General features: G+C 44.1%; 1 protein-coding gene across 1 annotated transcript; it reads left to right on the top strand.

Annotated features, from left to right (window-relative positions):
• LOC139548389 (arylacetamide deacetylase-like) lies at nucleotides 1–27,373 on the top strand. The gene is made up of 5 exons (XM_071358058.1): nucleotides 1–464; nucleotides 16,297–16,525; nucleotides 20,337–20,406; nucleotides 24,057–24,228; nucleotides 25,626–27,373. The coding sequence occupies exons 1-5, from the start codon at nucleotides 324–326 to the stop codon at nucleotides 26,244–26,246; spliced, it is 1,233 nt and encodes a 410-aa protein (XP_071214159.1). The 5' UTR covers nucleotides 1–323; the 3' UTR covers nucleotides 26,247–27,373.
• Nucleotides 27,374–27,575: the final 202 nt, after the last annotated feature.

Genomic DNA, 27,575 nt, shown 5'->3' with positions numbered 1-27,575 from the left:
TTCGATCGTTTCAACTCACTGGCGCACTTCCACCCACCCGCGCGCATTAACACATTGTTCTCTTTCCATGGGTGTGAAGGACAGGGAATCCTACGACACGACCGCCTGCTGTGCGCAGGCAGTGATAGTCACGGTGAAAAGCTATGATCATGCTCGCTTATAATGATCAGATAACTCTTGCACGTACTTTCATATCTGGCTGGCTCAGTTCCAACATTAATACAAGATTACGCTTTGCTTAGACTTAAGTGACTTGATAATAAGCAAAACTGACATAGTTTCCTTCTGCACCCTGCCATCAATAGTTGCGGACTCCTCGTAAAATGCAGTTGAAAGGCATATTTTTACTCCTGTCTTTAGGAGCGTTCACCTCTTATTATGTTTACCAGCCCATTCCAGACAAGATAGAGGAGAGATGGAAACTCATGTTGACCGATTGTTTCTTCAGAAGTCTCAGCCACCTGGTAAGAATAATGCAAGAATGGATTTTACAATGAGCTAGAATATTAGTTTTTGATTCAGAAAATATTTGATGCAGACTTATCCTGTGGATGTGTTTTAAATATTGTTGTGAAGTTACTATTATAGAGGGATCGTACTCAAAACTGGGTTTCTCGGGTGTGCGTGGGAGTCATGCCTAAAATATCTTTATTGGCATAATTACATGTATGGTTTTAAGATGTTATTGTTTGACTAGAATTACGTGGTTATTGGCCAGTCCTTTGGCACGGTAAATAGACTTGGTAAATAGCCTAGTAGGCTATAGCCTAGTAAATGGATTCCGCTGAGATTGATGTGTACATGCAGACATGCTGAATGACAGTTACACCAGATTATGTCAAACGCTAATCCAGGTATTGTAATCTTACTCACCTGTTCTAATTATAGACCCTATTAAGAAAAGCGCTGGTGTATTTATGAACGGAAGAATACCAAACTGTTTATACCCCAGCATGCATGACACCAGAGGTGTTTATCGATTTAGATATGATATAATTCAACATTGTATTTATTATTTCAAATGATAAAATATAAAAAATGTGTTGAAACCAGGCTAAATTTCTTCTAACTAGAATTATTCATTATTATTGTTTTGTGGAAAAATGCTCAATATCCCCATTGTAACTGCTTATTAAGCAGACAATATTGCACTCAGTCCAGGTTAAGTGAGAGAAGTGAAACAAATGTATTTTGATCATGGGGGTCAAGGGGTTGAACTTCCCCTGGTATTCAGTCACCTATTTTTATTACATTTTGACAACTTAATTATCCACGGTCATACCTGTCTCTGTCCAAGAGTAAGGACCATGCCTTTTCTGGTGCATATTTGTCCGGTGCATGGCACGCATATAAATACAGTACCAACAGGCAGTGGTGGATTTAGGGATAGGCGACATGGGCAGCCGCCCAGGGCGGCACCTTGCCAGGGGGCAGCATGGGGCGCCCGCACAAAAAAATGGTGTGGTGAATGGTGACATTTATGTGATTGGTTTTCTATCACTCATTTGCACGTCAGGTCAATGATATCATGTCACCGTGTGGGACTGTGGGTCAATTAACCTTGTCGGAGTGGGCGCCCTGATTCTAGTTTGTGAGCTAGGCAGGCTACTGCCTGGGAAGGTCTCCCACTCAGAAGTACGAGATGGGGAGGAGGGCGGGCGTAGGTTGACCTTGGGTCTCCCCACTGGAAGCCCGAGGTAGGGGGAGTGGGGGAATCTATCAAATAGTGCACCTCTAACTTTGTACAATGCAATTTTTACTAATGCAATTAGTAAAAACAGTCACACTACGAAATAAGAATAATATACACCCAGTCTTCACACCACCAAGGTGAAATGGTGTAGTCTTGACACTTGGTTGACAGTGTTGGGGGATGGGTAATGCATTGATGCTCGAGTGCCAAATCAACACAAATTAGTTTCTATTTGTCTTTGCTACTTCTTTTTGATATTTATATTTATATCGTTTTAAATGTTATGATCATTTATTTCTGTTGGTCCAAATGTCTGAATAAAAATTAAAGTTAGTGCAGAATGGTGATTTTTGTTTTTTGGGTGGAGGGGGCGCTGAAGGGGGGGTTGGCCCAGGGAGCCATACAAGCTAGAACCGCCACTGCCAACAGGGAACCTTGATTGAGTGGATTTATGTGGAAAAGTAGTGTAACAACTCAGATAAGGCAAATGTCATTTGAAATCATCTACCCAGGTTTACTGGGACCTGGTTGCACGGATAGACGCGCAAGACCCTTTCTCCTCCTATACATGGTCAGAGCAGAATAGGTCAGCTCTGAGACCACCGTCTGGCTAGAAAGTTACAACGTTACGCTAGGCACGGAGCTAGCAGCTTACCCTCCCCAAACCCTGATACATAAGGAGGTAACACAACACTTTAAGATCAGTGGATTTAGGGGGCGACATCATCCTACTCTGGGGAGCACAGAGAGTGGATGAGGACATCTCAGTAGTCAGCTGATTGGCCTCAGTCAACTCCTTGCCATTTTTCTATTGGTATTGGAATCATAAAGAATCCTATAAGACAAAACCATATAGGATAGAATCTCATAGAGTCCAATAGGACTGGTTCCAAAATCTGATAGAACCTTTCTATTGGATTCTAATTGGAATCAAATTGGATTTTTGTTTCGGAATCCTATAGGTTCCTATCAGATGTCAATGTTTTTTTATTTCTCCTATAGGATTTCTATTAACGTTGTCAATGGGAATCGTATAGATATTTACATTATATTCTACAGGATTTATCTTCTAAACTTGGCTATACATTATAGTTAACTTGGCTGCTTAAAATATGAGGAACCCACCCTCCAAACCTCTTAGACAATTATTCATGAAGGTGAAACTTGAACTATAATAACATCATAAGCAACCAATATTGTACTGCCACCCTTGCAACTTGTAATGGTGACCATATAGTGGGGAACCGCCGGCAATGTCCCCTCTATCATCCCCCCAAGGTCCAGAGGGGAGACAGGAGGGGAGGGAGACGGGATGGTACAACCCTGGAAGGGAAGAAGGGAGTGGGGGACAAGGGGGAGGCAGGAGGGGAGGGAAGGAGACGGGGTGGTACACCCCTGGAAGGGAGGAAGGGAGTGGGGGACGGAGGGGGAGGAGGCGGGATGGTACAACCCTGGGTATGAAGGAGTGGGGGGAGGAGTCCATTATCTTTGGGTTTTTATTTTCCTCTCCCAACATAAAGAGAATCAAGGTAACATTCTCTGGTCCTCTCCCTACATAAAGAGAGTAAAGGTAGCATTCTCTGTTCCTCTCCCTACATAAAGAAGTAAAGGTAGCATTCTCTGTTCCTCTCCCTACATAAAGAGAGTAAAGGTAGCATTCTCTGTTCCTCTCCCTACATAAAGAGAGTAAAGGTAGCATTCTCTGTTCCTCTCCCTACATAAAGAGAGTAAAGGTAGCATTCTCTGTTCCTCTCCCTACATAAAGAGAGTAAAGGTAACATTCTCTGTTCCTCTCCCAACATAAAGAGAGTAAAGGTAGCATTCTCTGTTCCTCTCCCTACATAAAGAGAGTAAAGGTAGCATTCTCTGTTCCTCTCCCTACATAAAGAGAGTAAAGGTAACATTCTCTGTTCCTCTCCCAACATAAAGAGAGTAAAGGTAGCATTCTCTGTTCCTCTCCCTACATAAAGAGAGTAAAGGTAGCATTCTCTGTTCCTCTCCCTACATAAAGAGAGTAAAGGTAACATTCTCTGTTCCTCTCCCTACATAAAGAAGTAAAGGTAACATTCTCTGGTCCTCTCCCAACCTAAAGAGAGTAAAGGTAACATCCTCTGTTCCTCTCCCAACATAACAAGAGTAAAGGTAACATTCTATGTCCCTCTCCCAACCTAAAGAGAGTAAAGGTAGCATTCTCTGGTCCTCTCCCTACATAACAAGAGTAAAGGTAACATTCTCTGGTCCTCTCCCAACCTAAAGAGAGTAAAGGTAGCATTCTCTGGTCCTCTCCCTACATAACAAGAGTAAAGGTAACATTCTCTGGTCCTCTCCCTACATAAAGAGAGTAAAGGTAACATTCTCTGTTCCTCTCCCAACCTAAAGAGAGTAAAGGTAACATCCTCTGTTCCTCTCCCAACATAACAAGAGTAAAGGTAACATTCTATGTCCCTCTCCCAACCTAAAGAGAGTAAAGGTAGCATTCTCTGGTCCTCTCCCTACATAACAAGAGTAAAGGTAACATTCTCTGGTCCTCTCCCAACCTAAAGAGAGTAAAGGTAGCATTCTCTGGTCCTCTCCCTACATAACAAGAGTAAAGGTAACATTCTCTGGTCCTCTCCCAACCTAAAGAGAGTAAAGGTAACATTCTCTGTTCCTCTCCCAACATAACAAGAGTAAAGGTAACATTCTATGTCCCTCTCCCAACCTAAAGAGAGTAAAGGTAGCATTCTCTGGTCCTCTCCCTACATAACAAGAGTAAAGGTAACATTCTCTGGTCCTCTCCCAACCTAAAGAGAGTAAAGGTAGCATTCTCTGGTCCTCTCCCTACATAACAAGAGTAAAGGTAACATTCTCTGGTCCTCTCCCAACCTAAAGAGAGTAAAGGTAGCATTCTCTGTTCCTCTCCCTACATAAAGAGAGTAAAGGTAGCATTCTCTGTTCCTCTCCCTACATAAAGAGAGTAAAGGTAACATTCTCTGTTCCTCTCCCAACCTAAAGAGAGTAAAGGTAACATTCTCTGTTCCTCTCCCAACCTAAAGAGAGTAAAGGTAGCATTCTCCGTTCCTCTCCCTACATAAAGAGAGTAAAGGTAACATCCTCTGTTCCTCTCCCAACCTAAAGAGAGTAAAGGTAACATTCTCTGTTCCTCTCCCTACATAAAGAGAGTAAAGGTAACATCCTCTGTTCCTCTCCCAACCTAAAGAGAGTAAAGGTAACATTCTCTGGTCCTCTCCCTACCTAAAGAGAGTAAAGGTAACATTCTCTGTTCCTCTCCCAACATAAAGAGAGTAAAGGTAGCATTCTCTGTTCCTCTCCCAACCTAAAGAGAGTAAAGGTAACATCCTCTGTTCCTCTCCCAACATAAAGAGAGTAAAGGTAGCATTCTCTGTTCCTCTCCCAACCTAAAGAGAGTAAAGGTAACATCCTCTGTTCCTCTCCCAACATAAAGAGAGTAAAGGTAACATCCTCTGTTCCTCTCCCTACATAAAGAGAGTAAAGGTAACATTCTCTGTTCCTCTCCCTATTCATTCCCCTGCATTTGTTTTGTACACTGCTGCTACTCACTGTTTATTATCTATGCATAGTCACTAAGGCCCTACCTACATGTACAAATGACCTCTAACCTGTACCCCAGCACACTGACTCGGTACCGGTATCCCCTGTATATAGCCTCGTTATTGTTATGTTATTGTTATTATTTTACTTTAGTTTATTTTGTAAATATTTTCTTAACTCTTCTTGAACTGCACTGTTGGTGAAGGGCTTGTAAGTTAGCGTTTCACGGTAAAGTCTACACTTGTTGTATTTCAGCGCATGTGACAAATAGCGTTTGATTTGATTATCCTAACATAAAGAGGGTAAAGAGGACATCCTCTTCTTTTCTATGCATAGCTGACTATTATATATTAAATGAAATAAATGGCTATATCTTTGTTTTACTGTACCTAAAAAACATATTTATTCATAGGCAATGTAAAGATGCTGTGCATTCAAAATATTGTGTTATTTTAACATTGATTCCGTTGAGGTTGATGTGTACATGCAGACATGCTGAATGACAGTTACAGCAGATTATGTCAAACGGTAATCCAGGTATTGTAATCCTGCTGATCTGTTCTAATTATAGACCCTATGAAGAAAATGGATGCTGTATTTATGGACGGAAGACGACTGTTTATACGCCCAGCATGTCACCAGAGATGTTTTACTTATGTGGACACGATATACAGTGTTACATTTAACACTTTCTGATGTGACCATCTCAAATCGTGTTTAAAAAAAAAATAATACCTTTCAAAGTGTTGATAAACTAGGATGTTGAAGTATGGGGTTGTCAAATAAAAAGCTATGTATTTTCAAAAAGAATGAAACATTTTTATGATAAAACTTTCACTTAGGCAGGCAGTCACTTGGTGAAGGCTACAGGACTGAAAGCCATTTGAATGTAATAATTATGTCTCTGTCACTAGCAAACACAGCCATGGGTGGTACTGGCACCTCTGAAAATGGTGGTACTGGCATCCTTTTAAATACATATGCAAATAAGGCTTTACACGCTACAGTGTTTAACAATACCCCCCAAAAAACAAATTACTGTGACACCACAGGTGTTAATTCCCTAACACTGAAATCTGCAAGTCACAATATGCTGGCTTGCAAAGTGTTATATAATTCCAATTGGAATCCAGCCAGAGATAGGATAGCCAACAATTTGAACTTTTAATCAACCGCAACTGCAGTTAGAGTGACTGTCAATGTAGGGAAGGTTGATAAATGACACTTCTTAACCATCTAAACCACAACAACCATTTCAATAACGTGTGGTAAAAGTCCAACCACTTACAGATAGATTTAGTTTAGAAAAATGTATATTATTTATCATTGTGTAGTATAATATCAATGAATCAATGTGCATGCAGACACCTATATATTAAAACCAACTGTTGTAAAAATCAACCTGCAACAAAGGATGCTGAGAAATATGATAATGAGGCTTCTCCCATGTCTTTATCACTCTGAGTTAACAGGAAATGAACTCAACACAGTCGAGTAACAACAACACCACTCGGTGGTGATTCCACTGCGATTCAAGTAACACTTCATTTATTCCCCGAAGGTGGTGTAAATTACCATCCAACTGGTATTAATCCAACTAGACTCAACACTCAGATATGACACTGGTGTGAACCCCTCTAGACTCAACACTCAGATATGACACTGGTGTGAACCCCACTAGACTCAACACTCAGATATGACACTGGTGTGAACCCCTCTAGACTCAACACTCAGATATGACACTGGTGTGAACCCAACTAGACTCAACACTCGGATATAACACTGGTGTGAACCCCACTAGACTCAACACTCAGATATGACACTGGTGTGAACCACACTAGACTCAACACTCAGATATGACACTGGTGTGAACCACACTAGACTCAACACTCAGATATGATAGTGGTGTGAACCTCTCTAGACTCAACACTCAGATATGACACTGGTGTGAACCCCACTAGACTCAACACTCGGATATAACACTGGTGTGAACCCCTCTAGACTCAACACTCAGATATAACACTGGTGTGAACCCAACTAGACTCAACACTCAGATATGACACTGGTGTGAACCCCACTAGACTCAACACTCAGATATAACACTGGTGTGAACCCCACTAGACTCAACACTCAGATACGACACTGGTGTGAACCCCACTAGACTCAACACTCAGATATGATAGTGGTGTGAACCTCTCTAGACTCAACACTCAGATATGACACTGGTGTGAACCCCACTAGACTCAACACTCAGATACGACACTGGTGTGAACCCCACTAGACTCAACACTCAGATATGACACTGGTGTGAACCCCACTAGACTCAACACTCAGATATGACAGTGGTGTGAACCCCACTAGACTCAACACTCAGATATGACACTGGTGTGAACCCCACTAGACTCAACACTCAGATATGACACTGGTGTGAACCCCACTAGACTCAACACTCAGATATAACACTGGTGTGAACCCCACTAGACTCAACACTCAGATATGACAGTGGTGTGAACCCCACTAGACTCAACACTCAGATATGACACTGGTGTGAACCCCACTAGACTCAACACTCAGATATGACACTGGTGTGAACCCCACTAGACTCAACACTCAGATATGACACTGGTGTGAACCCCACTAGACTCAACACTCAGATATGACACTGGTGTGATCCCCTCTAGACTCAACACTCAGATATGACAGTGGTGTGAACCCCACTAGACTCAACACTCAGATATGACACTGGTGTGAACCCCACTAGACTCAACACTCAGATATGACACTGGTGTGAATCCAACTAGACTCAACACTCAGATATGACACTGGTGTGAGCCCCACTAGACTCAACACTCAGATATAACACTGGTGTGAACCCCACTAGACTCAACACTCCAGATATGACAGTGGTGTGAACCCCACTAGACTCAACACTCAGATATGACACTGGTGTGAACCCCACTAGACTCAACACTCAGATATGACACTGGTGTGAATCCAACTAGACCCAACTCTCAGATATAACACTGGTGTGAACCCCACTAGACTCAACACTCAGATATGACAGTGGTGTGAACCCCACTAGACTCAACACTCAGATATGACACTGGTGTGAACCCCTCTAGACTCAACACTCAGATATGACACTGGTGTGAACCACACTAGACTCAACACTCAGATATGACACTGGTGTGAACCACACTAGACTCAACACTCAGATATGACACTCATAATACTTTTTATCTCAACACCGAGATTTTAACACCCGCAAATTTGCTTTAGGAGGAGAAAGGGTCTGTGCCACCTGGTTTGGGTAGATGATTTCAAATTACATTTGTTTTTTGTTTTTCTGAGTTCTTGTGCTACCTTTCCAAGTGCTGAGCGATTAACCAACATTTCTGTTATTTTTCATTTTTTTAAACAACTAATTGACCATGTCGGTTCAATTATTTGAATTCCATTTCGTTCTGTTTTTTTCTTTGAGCTCTATACGCTGTTTCTCTAGAGATAAATCGGATCAAGGCCGAACTGTGCAATGTAGTTGGGAGTTGTAGTTTCCAACAGGCCAATATTGTACATAGTTTAGCTCAGAAAATTTGGTAATTAACTACAATGACCATAATCCATTACGCGCCTACTTGTCCGGTCTGTATGCGGTAAGAACTCATGAGTGGGATAGAGAGGTATTGCTTCGCGAGGTATGAAAATACCATGAAAATACATGGTCTAAGTGACTGATAGTTGGTATTCAGCAGTCATAAAAGTATGTCTTATTTACATTGAAGAACAACAACAAATAGTGGTTTTGTCAGACAGCAGCTCTATAGAGATCAGATGATGACTCAGACAGCAGCTCTATAGAGATCAGATGATGACTCAGACAGCAGCTCTATAGAGATCAGATGGTGACTCAGACAGCAGCTCTATAGAGATCAGATGGTGACTCAGACAGCAGCTCTATAGAGATCAGATGATGACTCAGACAGCAGCTCTATAGAGATCAGATGATGACTCAGACAGCAGCTCTATAGAGATCAGATGATGACTCAGACAGCAGCTCTATAGAGATCAGATGATGACTCAGACAGCAGCTCTATAGAGATCAGATGGTGACTCAGACAGCAGCTCTATAGAGATCAGATGATGACTCAGACAGCAGCTCTATAGAGATCAGATGATGACTCAGACAGCAGCTCTATAGAGATCAGATGATGACTCAGACAGCAGCTCTGTAGAGATCAGATGATGACTCAGACAGCAGCTCTATAGAGATCAGATGATGACTCAGACAGCAGCTCTATAGAGATCAGATGATGACTCAGACAGCAGCTCTATAGAGATCAGATGATGACTCAGACAGCAGCTCTGTAGAGATCAGATGGTGACTCAGACAGCAGCTCTATAGAGATCAGATGATGACTCAGACAGCAGCTCTATAGAGATCAGATGATGACTCAGACAGAAGCTCTATAGAGATCAGATGGTGACTCAGACAGCAGCTCTATAGAGATCAGATGGTGACTCAGACAGCAGCTCTATAGAGATCAGATGGTGACTCATACAGCAGCTCTATAGAGATCAGATGATGACTCAGACAGCAGCTCTATAGAGATCAGATGGTGACTCAGACAGCAGCTCTATAGAGATCAGATGATGACTCAGACAGCAGCTCTATAGAGATCAGATGATGACTCAGACAGCAGCTCTGTAGAGATCAGATGGTGACTCAGACAGCAGCTCTATAGAGATCAGATGATGACTCAGACAGCAGCTCTATAGAGATCAGATGATGACTCAGACAGCAGCTCTATAGAGATCAGATGATGACTCAGACAGCAGCTCTATAGAGATCAGATGATGACTCAGACAGGAGCTCTGTAGAGATCAGATGATGACTCAGACAGCAGCTCTATAGAGATCAGATGATGACTCAGACAGGAGCTCTGTAGAGATCAGATGATGACTCAGACAGCAGCTCTATAGAGATCAGATGATGACTCAGATAGCAGCTCTGTAGAGATCAGATGAGGACTCAGACAGCAGCTCTATAGAGATCAGATGGTGACTCAGACAGCAGCTCTATAGAGATCAGATGATGACTCAGACAGCAGCTCTATAGAGATCAGATGATGACTCAGACAGCAGCTCTATAGAGATCAGATGATGACTCAGACAGCAGCTCTATAGAGATCAGATGATGACTCAGACAGCAGCTCTGTAGAGATCAGATGATGACTCAGACAGCAGCTCTATAGAGATCAGATGATGACTCAGACAGCAGCTCTATAGAGATCAGATGATGACTCAGACAGCAGCTCTATAGAGATCAGATGATGACTCAGACAGCAGCTCTATAGAGATCAGATGATGACTCAGACAGAAGCTCTATAGAGATCAGATGGTGACTCAGACAGCAGCTCTATAGAGATCAGATGGTGACTCAGACAGCAGCTCTATAGAGATCAGATGGTGACTCATACAGCAGCTCTATAGAGATCAGATGATGACTCAGACAGCAGCTCTATAGAGATCAGATGGTGACTCAGACAGCAGCTCTATAGAGATCAGATGATGACTCAGACAGCAGCTCTATAGAGATCAGATGATGACTCAGACAGCAGCTCTGTAGAGATCAGATGGTGACTCAGACAGCAGCTCTATAGAGATCAGATGATGACTCAGACAGCAGCTCTATAGAGATCAGATGATGACTCAGACAGCAGCTCTATAGAGATCAGATGATGACTCAGACAGCAGCTCTATAGAGATCAGATGATGACTCAGACAGGAGCTCTGTAGAGATCAGATGATGACTCAGACAGCAGCTCTATAGAGATCAGATGATGACTCAGACAGGAGCTCTATAGAGATCAGATGATGACTCAGATAGCAGCTCTGTAGAGATCAGATGAGGACTCAGACAGCAGCTCTATAGAGATCAGATGGTGACTCAGACAGCAGCTCTATAGAGATCAGATGATGACTCAGACAGCAGCTCTATAGAGATCAGATGATGACTCAGACAGCAGCTCTATAGAGATCAGATGATGACTCAGACAGCAGCTCCTTAGAGATCAGATGATGACTCAGACAGCAGCTCTATAGAGATCAGATGATGACTCAGACAGCAGCTCTATAGAGATCAGATGGTGACTCAGACAGCAGCTCTATAGAGATCAGATGATGACTCAGACAGCAGCTCTATAGAGATCAGATGATGACTCAGACAGCAGCTCTATAGAGATCAGATGATGACTCAGACAGCAGCTCTATAGAGATCAGATGATGACACAGACAGCAGCTCTATAGAGATCAGATGATGACTCAGACAGCAGCTCTGTAGAGATCAGATGATGACTCAGACAGCAGCTCTATAGAGATCAGATGATGACTCAGACAGCAGCTCTGTAGAGATCAGATGATGACTCAGACAGCAGCTCTATAGAGATCAGATGATGACTCAGACAGCAGCTCTGTAGAGATCAGATGATGACTCAGACAGCAGCTCTATAGAGATCAGATGATGACTCAGACAGCAGCTCTATAGAGATCAGATGATGACTCAGACAGCAGCTCTATAGAGATCAGATGATGACTCAGGCAGCAGCTCTGTAGAGATCAAATGATGACTCAGACAGCAGCTCTATAGAGATCAGATGGTGACTCAGACAGCAGCTCTATAGAGATCAGATGATGATTCAGACAGCAGCTCTGTAGAGATCAGATGAAGACTTGGAATGAAATAATAAAGTCATCAAATAAAACTAATGTAATAAACACAACACTGAAATATTTAATTAAAGTGAATAAATTAATGTTAATAAGTGATAAGCAGTTATGGACAGTCCCTACCATCATGGGACTTGTATTAATAGTTTTAGTCTGTGTTGTTACAACATTCAACCCAGATAATTCATAGTGGATTTCATGTCAATAAAAATAAATTCAATATATTTTTTAAATAATGGAACCGAAACTGGACCGACCTTCATAAAGCACAAATCATTAACGTTTCCTTCAAAATCAACCCAATCAACGTTCTCTGTTGATATTTATCTGGGTGCCATTCACCGGCCAAAATGTGTCAGAAAAGGCTTGACCTTCTGCGAGACAGGCAAGAGCGTGGATAATGAAGTTGTCGAGATTTAATACAAAATCGCTGACTGAATACCTGACGAAGTTTACCCCATGGTACACATGATAAAAAAATCTATTTAGGTAAATTCTCTCACTCAACCGGGACGGAGTGAAATATTGTCTGCTTTATACTGTATAATCATTTGGAGATAATATTTTAGTTGATTCTTCTAGACTGAACAACATTTTTATCTGGACCCTGTTCAATGGGGATATTGAGCATTAAACAATTATAATAATGATTAATAATTCTAGTTGCAAGCTTACAGCAGAATAGGTCAGCTCTGAGACCACCGACTGGCTAGAACGTTACAACGTTACGCTAGACACAGGGCTAGCAGCTTACCCTCCCCAAACCCTGATACATAAGGAGGTAACACAACACTTTAAGATCAGTGGATTTAGGGGCGACTTCATCCTACTCTGGGGAGCACAGGGAGTGGATGAGGAGATCTCAGTAGTCAGCTGATTGGCCCCAGTCAACTCCTTGCCCAGCCCTGAGCCCAGTTGAATAACACAGCTTAACTGTTTCTCTTAAGGTTTAACCTTAAGGAATAATTATCCCTTACCTAAGAGAATAGTTGAAAGACGTGTTATGCAACTGGGTCCTTAGCCTCCCCACCACAGCATGTTATGACTGGGCCACTGGTGGACAGCTGTAGGCTTCTGGTGGACAGCTGGGGGCTTCTGGTGGACAGCTGGAGGCTTCTGGTGGACAGCTGGAGGCTTCTGGTGGACAGCTGGAGGCTTCTGGTGGACAGCTGGAGGCTTCTGTTGGACAGCTGGAGGCCTCTGTTGGACAGCTGGGGCCTCTGTTGGACAGCTGGGGCCTCTGTTGGACAGCTGGGACCTCTGTTGGACAGCTGGGGCCTCTGTTGGACAGCTGGGGCCTCTGTTAGACAGCTGGGACCTCTGTTGGACAGCTGGGGCCTCTGTTGGACAGCTGGGGCCTCTGTTGGACAGCTGTGGCCTCTGTTGGACAGCTGGGGCCTCTGTTAGACAGCCGGGGCCTCTGTTGGACAGCTGGGGCCTCTGTTGGACAGCTGGGGCCTCTGTTGGACAGCTGGGGCCTCTGTTAAACAGCTGGGGCCTCTGTTGGACAGCTGGGGCCTCTGTTGGACAGCTGGGGCCTCTGTTGGACAGCTGGGGCCTCTGTTGGACAGCTGGAACCCTCTGCTGTAGATTCTCCCTGGTGGACAGCTGGAACCCTCTACTGTAGATTCTCCCTGGTGGACAGCTGGAACCCTCTACTGTAGATTCTCTCTGGTGGACAGCTGGAACCCTCTACTGTAGATTCTCTCTGGTGGACAGCTGGAACCCTCTACTGTAGATTCTCTCTGGTGGACAGCTGGAACCCTCTACTGTAGATTCTCTCTGGTGGACAGCTGGAACCCTCTACTGTAGATTCTCCCTGGTGGACAGCTGGAACCCTCTACTGTAGATTCTCTCTGGTGGACAGCTGGAACCCTCTACTGTAGATTCTCTCTGGTGGACAGCTGGAACCCTCTACTGTAGATTCTCTCTGGTGGACAGCTGGAACCCTCTACTGTAGATTCTCTCTGGTGGACAGCTGGAACCCTCTATGTAGATTCTCTCTGGTGGACAGCTGGAACCCTCTACTGTATATTCTCTCTGGTGGACAGCTGGAACCCTCTACTGTAGATTCTCTCTGGTGGACAGCTGGAACCCTCTACTGTAGATTCTCTCTGGTGGACAGCTGGAACCCTCTACTGTAGATTCTCCCTGGTGGACAGCTAGAACCCTCTACTGTATATTCTCTCTGGTGGACAGCTGGAACCCTCTACTGTAGATTCTCTCTGGTGGACAGCTGGAACCCTCTGCTGTAGATTCTCTCTGGTGGACAGCTGTAACCCTCTACTTTAGATTCTCTCAGGTGGACAGCTGGAACCCTCTACTGTAGATTCTCTCTGGTGGACAGCTGGAACCCTCTACTGTAGATTCCCTCTGGTGGACAGCTGGAACCCTCTACTGTAGATTCCCTCTGGTGGACAGCTGGAACCCTCTACTGTATATTCTCTCTGGTGGACAGCTGGAACCCTCTACTGTAGATTCTCTCTGGTGGACAGCTGGAACCCTCTACTCTAGATTCTTTCTGGTGGACAGCTGGAACCCCCTACTGTAGATTCTCTCTGGTGGACAGCTGGAACCCTCTACTGTAGATTCTCTCTGGTGGACAGCTGGAACCCTCTACTGTAGATTCTCCCTGGTGGACAGCTGGAACCCTCTACTGTAGATTCTCCCCGGTGGACAGCTGGAACCCTCTACTGTAGATTCTCCTTGGTGGACAGCTGGGCCTCTGGTGGACAGCTGTGGGCCTTCTGGTGGACAGCTAGAACCCTCTACTGTAGATTCTCTCTGGTGGACAGCTGGAACCCTCTACTGTAGATTCTCTGGTGGACAGCTGGAACCCTCTACTGTAGATTCTCTCTGGTGGACAGCTGGAACCCTCTACTGTAGATTCTCTCTGGTGGACAGCTGGAACCCTCTACTGTAGATTCTCTCTGGTGGACAGCTGGAACCCTCTATTGTAGATTCTCCCTGGTTGACAGCTGGAACCCTCTACTGTAGATTCTCTCTGGTGGACAGCTGGAACCCTCTACTGTAGATTCTCCCTGGTGGACAGCTGGAACCCTCTACTGTAGATTCTCCCTGGTGGACAGCTGGAACCCTCTACTGTAGATTCTCTCTGGTGGACAGCTGGAACCCTCTGCTGTAGATTCTCCCTGGTGGACAGCTGGAACCCTCTACTGTAGATTCTCCCTGGTGGACAGCTGGAACCCTCTACTGTAGATTCTCTCTGGTGGACAGCTGGAACCCTCTACTGTAGATTCTCTCTGGTGGACAGCTGGAACCCTCTACTGTAGATTCTCATTGGTGGACAGCTGGGCCTCTGGTGGACAGCTGTGGGCCTTCTGGTGGACAGCTAGAACCCTCTACTGTAGATTCTCTCTGGTGGACAGCTGGAACCCTCTACTGTAGATTCTCTGGTGGATAGCTGGAACCCTCTACTGTAGATTCTCTCTGGTGGACAGCTGGAACCCTCTACTGTAGATTCTCTCTGGTGGACAGCTGGAACCCTCTACTGTAGATTCTTTCTGGTGGACAGCTGGAACCCTCTACTGTAGATTCTCTCTGGTGGACAGCTGGAACCCTCTACTATAGAGTCTCTCTGGTGGACAGCTGGAACCCTCTACTGTAGATTCTCTCTGGTGGACAGCTGGAACCCTCTACTGTAGATTCTCCCTGGTGGACAGCTAAAACCCTCTACTGTAGATTCTCTCTGGTGGACAGCTGGGCCTATGGTGGACAGCTGGGGGCCCTCTGGTGGACAGCTGGGGCCTCTGGTGGACAGCTGGGGCCTCTGGTGGACAGCTGGAACCCTCTACTGTAGATTCTCTCTGGTGGACAGCTAGAACCCTCTACTGTAGATTCTCTCTTGTGGACAGCTGGAACCCTCTACTGTAGATTCTCTCTGGTGGACAGCTGGAACCCTCTACTGTAGATTCTCTCTGGTGGACAGCTAGAACCCTATACTGTAGATTCTCTCTGGTGGACAGCTGGAACCCTCTACTGTAGATTCTCTCTGGTGGACAGCTAGAACCCTCTACTGTAGATTCTCTCTGGTGGACATGACTCAGGGGAAAGCCCTTTAATCCCCTGCTTGTTCCTCTCCTGTTTAGATTGCATGTTTATGTAATGATCATCTGATTCCCTCAGATTTGAAACAGACTCCTTTTTCTTTATTTTTATCGATACATATCTCTCTTTCTCTCTCTCCCTCTGTTTTTGTCCAACCTCCCATCATCCCTCATAACTGTATGCCATTTTCTTTCTCTCTATCTCTGCATCTCTCTCTACCTCTCTGCTCCAACATGCCTCTGCATCTCTCTCTGCAGGCAGACTTCAGTGAGCTGCTGGGGTTGAAGGACTACATGGGGGTGATGATGTTCATCACGTTCGCTGAGCGCGTGTTCCCCGTGTCAGACCAACGTGTGCACGTTACAGAGGAGCTGTTTGATGGGGTGGAGGTGGTGGTGTACCAGCCCAAACTGCAGGGCGGCGACACCGAGCTGAGGAGAGCAGTCATATACCTGCACGGAGGAGGATGGTGCCTGGGCAGCGCCAGTGAGTAGCCATTAGGTTCTTGGTAATTAATCCATCTACCAAGCAAGCAATTAGTCAAGGCGTATATCTATACAGTATATCCATCCATCCACTGATCCATTCACCCACATCCATCCATCCACTCATTGCTGCGGGTGATTCTTTGATCCACCTCTACGCAGACGACACCATTCTGTATACATCTGGCCCTTCTTTGGACACTGTGTTAACAAACCTCCAAACGAGCTTCAATGCCATACAACACTCCTTCCGTGGCCTCCAACTGCTCTTAAACACTAGTAAAACTAAATGCATGCTCTTCAACCGTTCGCTGCCCGCACCCGCCCACTTGCCCGCCTAGCATCACCTCTCAGGACGGTTCTGACTTAGAATATGTGGACAACTACAAATACCTAGGTGTCTGGCTAGACTGCAAACTCTCCTTCCAGACTCATATTAAGCATCTCCAATCCAAAATTAAATATAGGATCGGCTTCCTATTTCGTAACAAAGCCTTCTTCACTCATGCTGCCAAATATACCCTCGTAAAACGGACTATCCTACCCATCCTTGACCTCGGCAATGTAATTTACAAAATAGCCTCCAACACTCTACTCAGCAAATTGGATTCAGTCTATCACAGTGCCATCTGTTTTGTCACCAAAGCCCCATATACCACCCACCACTGCGACCTGTATGCTCTAGTCGGCTGGCCCTCGCTACATATTCGTCGCCAGACCCACTGGCTCCAGGTCATCTATAAGTCTTTGTTAGGTAAAGCTCCGCCTTATCTCAGCTCACTGGTCACCATAGCAACACCCACTCGTAGCACACGCTCCAGCAGGTATATTTCACTGGTCTTCCCCAAAGCCAACACTTCCTTTGGCCACCTTTCCTTCCAGTTCTCTGCTGCCAATGACTGGAACGAAATGCAAAAATCATTGAAGTTGGAGACTTATATCTCCCTCACTATCTTTAAGTATCAGCTGTCAGAGCAGCTTACCGATAGCTACAGCTGTAGACAGCCCATCTGTAAATAGCCCACCCCATCTACCTACTTCATCCCCATATTGTTTTTATTTACTTTTCTGCTCTTTTGCACACCAGTATTTCTACTTGCACATCATCATCTGCACATCTATCACTCCAGTGTTAATTTGCTAAATTGTAATTACTTCGCTACTATGGCCTATTTATTGCCTTACCTCCTCTAGCCATTTGCACACACTGTATACAGATTTTTCTATTGTTTTATTGACAGTACGTTTGTTTATTCCATGTGTAACTCTGTTGTTTTTGTCGCACAGCTTTGCTTTATCTTGGCCAGGTCGCAGTTGTAAATGAGAACTTGTCCTCAACTGGCCTACCTGGTTAAATAAAAGTGGAAAAAAACAATTAATTCATCCATGCACCTACCCGTCCACAATGTAATGTCGGAGAGGTTCAGTGGGCTGAATGTCAGCACTGGGAATCCAGACAAGAAATAACCAGAGGCCCAAGCGATATGGGGGAAGGGAATGGGCCGGGTATATGCAAATTAAAGCTGCAATGTCACTTTTTGGGCGACCTGACCAAATTCAGATAGAAATGTACGTTATAGATCTGTCATTCTTATTGAAAGCAAGTCTAATAAGCGGTAAATCTGTCCTATGTGCTCTATTAGCACCACGTCTGTAGCCATGGAGTGCTTTGAAAGGCGGGTCATGGCTCACATCAACACCATCATCCCGGAAGCCCTAGACTCACTCCAATTCGCATACCGCACCAACAGATCCACAGGTGACGCAATCTCAATTGCACTCCTCACTGCTCACCTGTACAAGAGGAACACCTACAGTGTTCATTGACTACAGATCAGCGTTCAACACCATAGTGCCCTCAAAGCTCATCACTAAGCTAAGGACCCTGGGACTAAACACCTCCCTCTGCAACTGGATCCTGGACTTCCTGACGGGCCGCCCCCAGGTGGTGAGGGTAGGCAACAACACATCTGCCAAGCTGATCCTCAACACGGGGGCCCCTTAGGGGTGCGTGCTCAGTCCCCTCCTGTACACCCTGTTCACCCACGACTGCTTGGCCAAGCACGACTCCAACACCATCATTAAGTTTGCTCACGACACAACAGTGGTAGTCCTGATCACCGACAACGATGAGACAGCCTATGGGGAGGAGGTCAGAGACCTGGCAGTGTGGGGCCAGGACAACAACCTCTCCCTCAAAGTGAGTAAGACAAAGGAGTTGATCGTGGACAACAGGAAAAGGAGGACCGAACATGCCCCCATTCACATCAACAGGGCTGTAGTAGAGCGGGTTGAGAGATTCAAGTTCCTTGGTGTCCACATCACCAACAAACTATCATGATCCAAACACACCAAGACAGTCGTGAAGAGGGCACGCCAACACCTTTTCCCCCTCAGGAGACTGAAAATATTTGGCATGGGTCCCATGATCCTCAAAAAGTTTTACAGCTGCACCATCGAGAGCATCCTGACCGGTTGCATCACTGCCTGGTATGGCAACTGCAAGGCATCTGACCGTAAGGCTCTACAGAGGGTAGTAATACAATATTTTTTACCTACAGTACCGGTCAAGTTTTAGAACACGTACTTATTCAAGGGTTTTTCTATATTTTTACTATTTTCTACATTGTAGATTAATAGTGAAGACATCAACACTATGAAATAACACATGGAATAATGTAGTAATCAAAAAAAGTGTTAAACAAAATATATTTTATATTTGAGATTCTTCAAATAGTCACCCTTTGCCTTGATGATAGCTTTGTACACTCTTGGCATTCTCTCAACCAGCTTCAACTGGAATGCCTTTTCAGCAGTCTTGAAGGAGTTCCCACACTTGTTGGCTGCTTTTCCTTCACTCTGCGGTCCAACTCATCCCAAACCATCTGAATTGATTTGAGGTCAGGTGATTGTGGAGGCCAGGTCATCTGATGCAGCACTCCATCATTCTCCTTCTTGGTCAAATAGCCCTTACACAGCCTGGAGGTGTGTTTTGGGTCATTGTCCTGTTGAAAAACAAATGATAGTCCCACTAAGCGCAAACCAGAAGGGATCATGCCGCCAGTATATAAGTTATATCATTATTTCATAATGGTACAATGGTTCTCTACACTTTACTTGCTTGTTTTGTCACATAAACTGAAATTAGGCAAACTATTCACATTTTAGCAACCGGGAAATGGCAAAGCGATTTCTGCATAGTCCATCTTTAAATACTGTAGTATATACTATAGTTAAAAAATATATTTTTGCCCGACATTACTGTAGTATTTACAACAGTGTATTTTGTTGCAGATAGCACGGTAGTACTTACTGTAGTAGTCTACAGTTTACTATCGAATTCATATACACTCTGTTCACCCTTCACCTCTCTTCACCTCTCCTCTCCTCTCCTTCACCTCTCACCCTTCACCTCTCCTGAGGAACATACACTCTGTTCAAGCTGTTCAACACAGAGTCCGTGGTAACCCCCTGATAACTAAAGGCAATTATTTGACATGCGACAAGTGTCTACACTTTACATGTTGTGCCTGCAATCTGCTGTGTGTGTGTGTGTGTGTGTGTGTGTGTGTGTGTGTGTGTGTGTGTGTGTGTGTGTGTGTGTGTGTGTGTGTGTGTGTGTGTGTGTGTGTGTGTGTGTGTGTGTGTGTGTGTGTGTGTGTGTGTGTGTGACTTCTTGCCATAACTACAAGCCTATTGAGCATGAGATGCGCAAGATACTATTGAGTACTTTGTAGCGGTTGATGATGTAAGATGCTGTTAGATAATATTGTCTCTGACGACTCTCTCTTCTCTCTCCTCTCGTTGTGTAGGAATGGGACCGTACGACCTCCTAGCTAGGCAGATGGTCAATGATCTTAACTCTGTGGTCGTGTCTGTAGAGTGAGTATATATTTGATGTACTGTATATCTGTCTGGTATCAGTGTTCCATATGTTATACTGTATATCTTGTCTAACAGGCTGCTGTGAAAGGACAGATAGGCAGAAGATGAACATCTGGTTGTTTACATTTGTAAAAGTGTGAAAAAGGCAGGTCTCTTTTCATTTGGAACACATGCAGATCCTTCAGAAAGCGTCCATACTCCTTGACTTATTCCACATTTTGTTGTGTTACAGCCTGAATTCAAAATGGTCTCTCACCCATCTACACACAATACCCCATAATGACAAAGTGAAAACATGCTTTTTTTTTATACATATTTGCAAATTCATTGAAAATGCAATAGAGAAATATCTCATTTACACAAGTATTCACACCCGAGTCTTTCTACAAGCATTCTTCAGGCTCTGTCAAGTTGATTGTTGATCATTGCTAGACAGACGTTTTCAAGTCTTGCCATAGGCCACTCAAGAACATTCAATGTCGTCTTGGTAAGCAACTCAAGTGTAGATTTGGCCTTGTGTTTTAGGTTATTGTCCTGCTGGAAGGTGAATTAGTCTCCCAGTGTCCCTTGTAAAGCAGACTGAACCAGGTTTTCCTCTAGGATAATGCCTGTGCTTATAGCTGTATTCCGTTTCTCTTTATCCCCAAAAATACAATTGAATGTATTCAACTGAAATGTGTCTTCCGCATTTAAGCCAACCCCTCTGAATCAGAGAGGTGCTGGGGGCTGCCTTAGTCCACATCCGCGTCTTCAGCGCCCGGGGAACAGTGGGTTAACTGCCTTGCTCAGGGGCAGAACGACATATTTTACTTTGTCAGCTCGGGGATTCGATCCAGCAACCTTTCGGTTACTGACCCAATGCTCTAACCACTGAAGAGTTGTACTCAGTGATGTGTTGGATTTGGCCCAAACATTACGTTTTGTACAAGCATTTCACTACACCACAAGCATTTTGCTACATCCGCAATAACATCTGCTAAATATGTGTATGTGATCAATACAATATGATTTGATCAAATTTAATTTGATCTGATTTTTATTCAGGACAAAAGTTTATTTCTTTGCCACATTTTTGGCAGTATTACTTAAGTGCCTTGTTGCAAACAGGATGCATATTAGGGAATATTTATATTTCTGTACAGGCTTCCTTATTTTCACTCTGTGTATTAGTCTTTCCATCCAAAGCCTAATTAATAACTTCATCATCCTCAAAGGGATACTCAGCATCTGCTCTTTATTTTATTTACACAATCGGTACCCTTCTTTGTGAAGCATTGAAAAGCTTTCCTGGTCGTTGTGCTTGAAATTCACTACTTGATTGAGAGACCTTACAATTTTCTGTATGAGTGGGGTACAGAGATGGGGTAGTCATTAAACAATCATGTTAACCAGTATTATTGAACACAGAATGAGTCCATGCAACTTGTTTAGGCTTGCTATAAAAAAGAGGTTAAATATGTATTAATTCAAGACATTTCAGCTTTAAATTATTTGATTAATTTCTATTATGTACTTTACTGCAGCCTTTGATTAAACTTCTACAAACAAAATTCCACTTTGATATTTTGGGGTATTTTGTGTAGATCATTGACACAACATATCAATTTAATTAATTTTAAATTCAGGCTGTAACACAACAAATGTGGGAAAAGTAAAGGGGTGTGAATACTTTCTGAAGGCTCTGTATTTGAATGCACTCATGCAAGAACAGAAACACGCATACATGTGTGTTTATATGAATCTCAACAGGTGTTTTAATTTGGTAATGCGTTCCACATTGACACATTGTTTGACTGTTTCTCTTTTGGCTTGTTATCTAAAAATCACTTTCCTTTTATAGCAAATGCACACACACACACGTGCTATCTTTGACTCAGAGAGCAGCAGTAGCTGAACATGTTGTGATACACCTGTGTGTCTGTCTGGATAGAGAATTATAGTAGCTATCCTCACCCTGAGCTGACAGGCTTTTATTACTGTCTCACCAGGCTTGTATTACTGTCTCACCAGGCTTTTATTACTGTCTCACCAGGCTTTTATTACTGTCTCACCAGGCTTTTATTACTGTCTCACCAGGCTTTTATTACTGTCTCACCAGGCTTTTATTACTGTCTCACCAGGCTTTTATTACTGTCTCACCAGGCTTTTATTACTGTCTCACCAGGCTTTTATTGCTGTCTCACCAGGCTTTTATTGCTGTCTCACCAGGCTTGTATTACTGTCTCACCAGGCTTTTATTACTGTCTCACCAGGCTTTTATTACTGTCTCACCAGGCTTTTATTACTGTCTCACCAGGCTTTTATTACTGTTTCACCAGGCTTTTAAAAAATATATAAAAATGTTACCTTTATTTAACCAGGCAAGTGAGTTTAGAACAAATTCTTATTTTCAATGACGGTCTAGGAACAGTGGGTTAACTGCCTTGTTTAGGGGCAGAATGACAGATTTTTACCTTGTCAGCTCAGGGATTCGATCTTGCAACCTTTCGGTTACTATTCCAACGCTCTAACCACTAGGCTACCTGCCGCTTATTACTGTCTCACCAGGCTTTTATTACTGTCTCACCAGGCTTTTATTACTGTCTCAACAGGCTTTTATTACTGTCTCACCAGGCTTTTATTGCTGTCTCACCAGGCTTTTATTGCTGTCTCACTAGGCTTTTATTACTGTCTCACCAGGCTTTTATTACTGTCTCACCAGGCTTTTACTACTGTCTCACCAAGCTTTTATTGCTGTCTCACCAGGCTTTTATTACTGTCTCACCAGGCTTTTACTACTGTCTCACCAGGCTTTTATTGCTGTCTCACCAGGCTTTTATTACTGTCTCACCAGGCTTTTATTGCTGTCTCACCAGGCTTTTATTACTGTCTCACCAGGCTTTTATTGCTGTCTCACCAGGCTTTTATTGCTGTCTCACCAGGCTTTTATTACTGTTTCACCAGGCTTTTATTGCTGTCTCACTAGGCTTTTATTACTGTCTCACCAGGCTGTCAAATTAACATCTTCACCCACAGTAGCAGCACTGTCACATCTTTATTTCTCATCTAACCCCTATTTCTCTTTCATAACCTTTTACTATCCCCTTTTATCTTTTTCAAGCACCTCTCTTGCTCTCTCGCTTTCTCAAAATGAGAGAGAAGAAGCACTTTGTACACCACATTACATCTGTGATTCCCTCTGTGAGAGTATGGCTGCATGTGTGTGGGGGGTACTGTATGTGTGCAAACTGCAAGCCAAATTCCTACCAACAATGTGTCGATGTTTCAATGCTGAAATGTGTTAGGCTCCAAACTCTTTTCATATATTTCTTTGATATACGTTAATGTGCTGAGTCATTTGACTGTATTATGCAGTATCATTATATGACTTACCTTTCATCTCTAAACCAGCCAATCAAAACAATGCACTTGTATCAGCTAGCCTTTGGTCCCTGATTAGATAGATCCCATACAGTACACTGATCATACCGGATTAGGATGTTTTGCTTTAGTAATGTAGTGTCCATTGTGTACATGACATTTATAGATTTGCATATTGTTATCATTTAACTGTAGCTACCTCAGCTGGTACAGACACTAGTTCTCAGGCAAGAGGACCTGAATTCTAGCTGAGTTGACCTCTGACCCCTTCCCTTGTGTCCACCCAGGTACCGCCTGGCCCCAGAGCACCACTTCCCTGTCCCGTATGAGGACGTGTACCGGGTAGTGAAGCACTTCCTCCAGAGGGCGGTCCTGGCCCAGTACACTGTAGACCCAGGACGCATCGCTGTGTCCGGGGACAGCGCCGGGGGAAACCTGGCTGCAGCCGTGTCCCAGCAGGTTAGATGTTAGTGTGTGTGTGTCCCAGCAGGTTAGATGTTAGTGTGTGTGTGTGTGTCCCTGCAGGTTAGCTGTTAGTGTGTGTGTGTGTGTGTGTGTGTGTCCCTGCAGGTTAGATGTTAGTGTGTGTGTGTGTGTCCCTGCAGGTTAGCTGTTAGTGTGTGTGTGTGTGTGTGTGTGTGTCCCTGCAGGTTAGATGTTAGTGTGTGTGTGTCCCAGCAGGTTAGATGTTTGTGTGTGTGTGTGTGTGTGTGTGTGTGTGTGTGTGTGTGTGTGTGTGTGTGTGTGTGTGTGTGTGTGTGTGTGTGTGTGATGTGTGTGTGTGTGTGTGTGTGTGTCCCAGCAGGTTAGATGTTAGTGTGTGTGTGTGTGTGTGTTCCAGCAGGTTAGATGTTAGTGTGTGTGTGTGTGTGTGTGTCCCAGCAGGTTAGCTGTTAGTGTGTGTGTGTGTGTGTGTGTGTGTGTGTCCCAGCAGGTTAGCTGTTAGTGTGTGTGTGTGTGTGTGTGTGTGTGTGTGTGTGTGTGTGTGTGTGTGTGTGTGTGTGTGTGTGTGTGTGTGTCCCAGCAGGTTATGTGTGTGTGTGTGTGTGTGTGTGTGTGTGTGTGTGTGTGTGTGTGTGTGTGTGTGTGTGTGTGTGTGTGTGTGTCAGCAGGTTAGATGTTAGTGTGTGTGTCCCAGCAGGTTAGATGTTAGTGTGTGTGTCCCAGCAGGTTAGATGTTAGTGTGTGTGTCCCAGCAGGTTAGATGTTTGTGTGTGTGTGCCCGTGCATGTGTGTAGTGTGTGTAGTGTGTGTGTCCCAGCAGGTTAGATGTTAGTGTGTGTGTCCCAGCAGGTTAGATGTTAGTGTGTGTGTCCCAGCAGGTTAGATGTTAGTGTGTGTGTCCCAGCAGGTTAGATGTTTGTGTGTGTGTGTGTGTGTCCCAGCAGGTTAGATGTTAGTGTGTGTGTCCCAGCAGGTTAGATGTTAGTGTGTGTGTCCCAGCAGGTTAGATGTTAGTGTGTGTGTCCCAGCAGGTTAGATGTTAGTGTGTGTGTCCCAGCAGGTTAGATGTTAGTGTGTGTGTTCCAGCAGGTTAGATGTTAGTGTGTGTGTCCCAGTAGGTGTAGATGTGTAGTGTGTGTGTCCCAGCAGGTTAGATGTTAGTGTGTGTGTCCCAGCAGGTTAGATGTTAGTGTGTGTGTCCCAGCAGGTTAGATGTTAGTGTGTGTGTCCCAGCAGGTTAGATGTTTGTGTGTGTGTTAGCGGCAATATTATCTATCCACTGTTGTTTTAATTAGCTGAGATTAGGAGGAGCCATCCAAGACTGCAGTACAGTACAGAACAGTAAGTCTTATGGTCCTGTGTGTGTGTGTGTGTGTGTGTGTGTGTGTGTGTGTGTGTGTGTGTCTCTACAGCTGCAGCAGGATCCAGAACAGCAGCTGCAGCTGAAGGTCCAGGCCCTGCTCTACCCTGTGCTGCAGGCTCTGGACCTCAATACCCCGTCCTACCAGCAGAACCAGAACATGCCTATCCTGCCCCGCACCCTAATGGTGCGCTTCTGGAGCGAATACTTCACCAGCGACAAGACCTTCTTCAGGGCCATGATGACCAACACTCACAACAGCCCAGAGTCCGCTGCGCTGCTCAACTTCGTCAACTGGAGTGCCTTCCTGCCAGAGTCCTACCGGGGGACGTACAACTACAGCGTTCCGGTCGTGGCGTTGTCGGCGGGAGGGGCGGGGTCGGACGGGCCATCGCGCTCTATCGCTGACCCCCGGGCCTCGCCCCTTCTGGTCCCAGACGCTGCTTTACGCTCGCTACCCAAGGCCTACGTTCTGACGTGTGAGTACGACGTGCTGCGGGACGACGGGGTGATGTATGCCACGCGCCTGCGCCGCGCCGGTGTGGAGGTGACGCACGAACACTACGCCAGCGGTTTCCACGGCGCCCTCATGTTCACGGTGTGGCCAACCGACTTCCTGATTGGACGCACGATGACGGAAAACTTCATCAAATGGCTGCAGCATAACTTGTAGAAAGCAGAAGAAAAGTTACAGTCTTTCAGTGTTCATTCCTGTTTCCCCTAGCAACTCAATAGCTGTTGTTTAGGTGCTGCTTAGATGTTTGTCTGTTTGGTTGTTTATTCAGTGACAGACAGTGTTTTTGTTTATGCTTGCAAACTGAGGGGTTTTCCACTCTATGTCACTGTGTCCTAACAACAACACCAGATACCAGTCAAAAACAGGTTTGTATTGATTTTCTAATCACCAAGGCAACCAATGAGGCAGAACATGAGGCAAAGCAACTGATATCAGATACAAGACATTTGATGAAGCCGAGTGTTCTACATTTGATTTCTGACATATCCATCTGATACTGCAGCTGAATCTCATCACATTAACTTCCTGGTTTTGTCATTAACTTCCTGGTGGAATGATGCTTGCAACACCAGGGTTGAGTGTTTGATTCCCATGGGGGACCAGTATGAAAATGTATGTGTTCATTACTTACTGTAAGTTGCTCTGGATAAAAGCATCTGCTAAAATTATATAAAACATTTTTTTTTTAAACGTACATCTTAAGGTTAGGTTGTTAACTCGTAAGGTTAAGGATAGGCTTAAAAAAAAATCTCAAAAACAACTATCTATCACTGGATTCAAAGTTGCAACCTTTGGAATCAGAGGCAGATGCTTGTGGCCATCTGCAGTCCCTGTCCACAACACTCTAGCAAAACTGTTACCTACTTGAAGGTAACAGTGCTCAATGTTGCCCCTAGTGGCCGGTGTCCGTTTTCCACGAATACTGACTTGTATCACTTGTTATTTAGTTGTGTAAAGTACTTCAGTAAAAATGCTCTAAAGTACTATTTAAGTAGTTTTTTTTTCACATATTTCACTTTTACTTCACTACATTCCTAAGGAAAATAATGTACTTTTTACTCCATACATTTTCCCTGACACCCAAAAGTACTCGTTACATTTTGAATGATTAGCAGGACAGGAAAATGGTCCAATTCACACACTTATCAAGAGAACATCCCTGGTCATCCCTACTGCTTCTGATCTGGCGTATTCACTTAAACACAAATGCATCGTTTGTAAATGATGTCTGAATGTTGGAGTGGTCCCCTGGCTATCCGTAAATAAATAAAAATACAAGAAAATTGTGCTGTCTTCTTTGCTTCATAAAATAGTAAAAAAGTACTTGAGAAAAAGTCTAAAAGTATTTGGTTTTAAATATACTTAAGTATAAAATGTAAATGTATTGCTAAAATATAAAAGTAAAAAGTATAAATAATTTAAATGTCCTAAAATGATTTATACTTTAACTTTTGATACTTAAGTATATTTTAGCAATACATTTAC

This window comes from Salvelinus alpinus, chromosome 21, assembly GCF_045679555.1.
Source record: "Salvelinus alpinus chromosome 21, SLU_Salpinus.1, whole genome shotgun sequence".
NCBI classification, from domain to species: domain Eukaryota; kingdom Metazoa; phylum Chordata; class Actinopteri; order Salmoniformes; family Salmonidae; genus Salvelinus; species Salvelinus alpinus.
Note: the sequence above shows the minus strand (reverse complement) of the source record. Positions and strands in the feature narration are given on the sequence as shown.

Bases quoted from the DNA above. Each gene is read 5' to 3' on its own strand.
- LOC139548389 (XM_071358058.1), top strand. From the start codon at position 324: ATGCAGTTGAAAGGCATATTTTTACTCCTGTCTTTAGGAGCGTTCACC. The intron at 465-16,296 runs GTAAGAATAATG...CTCTCTCTGCAG, and splicing joins TCAGAAGTCTCAGCCACCTG to GCAGACTTCAGTGAGCTGCT. The intron at 24,229-25,625 runs GTTAGATGTTAG...GTGTCTCTACAG, and splicing joins CTGCAGCCGTGTCCCAGCAG to CTGCAGCAGGATCCAGAACA.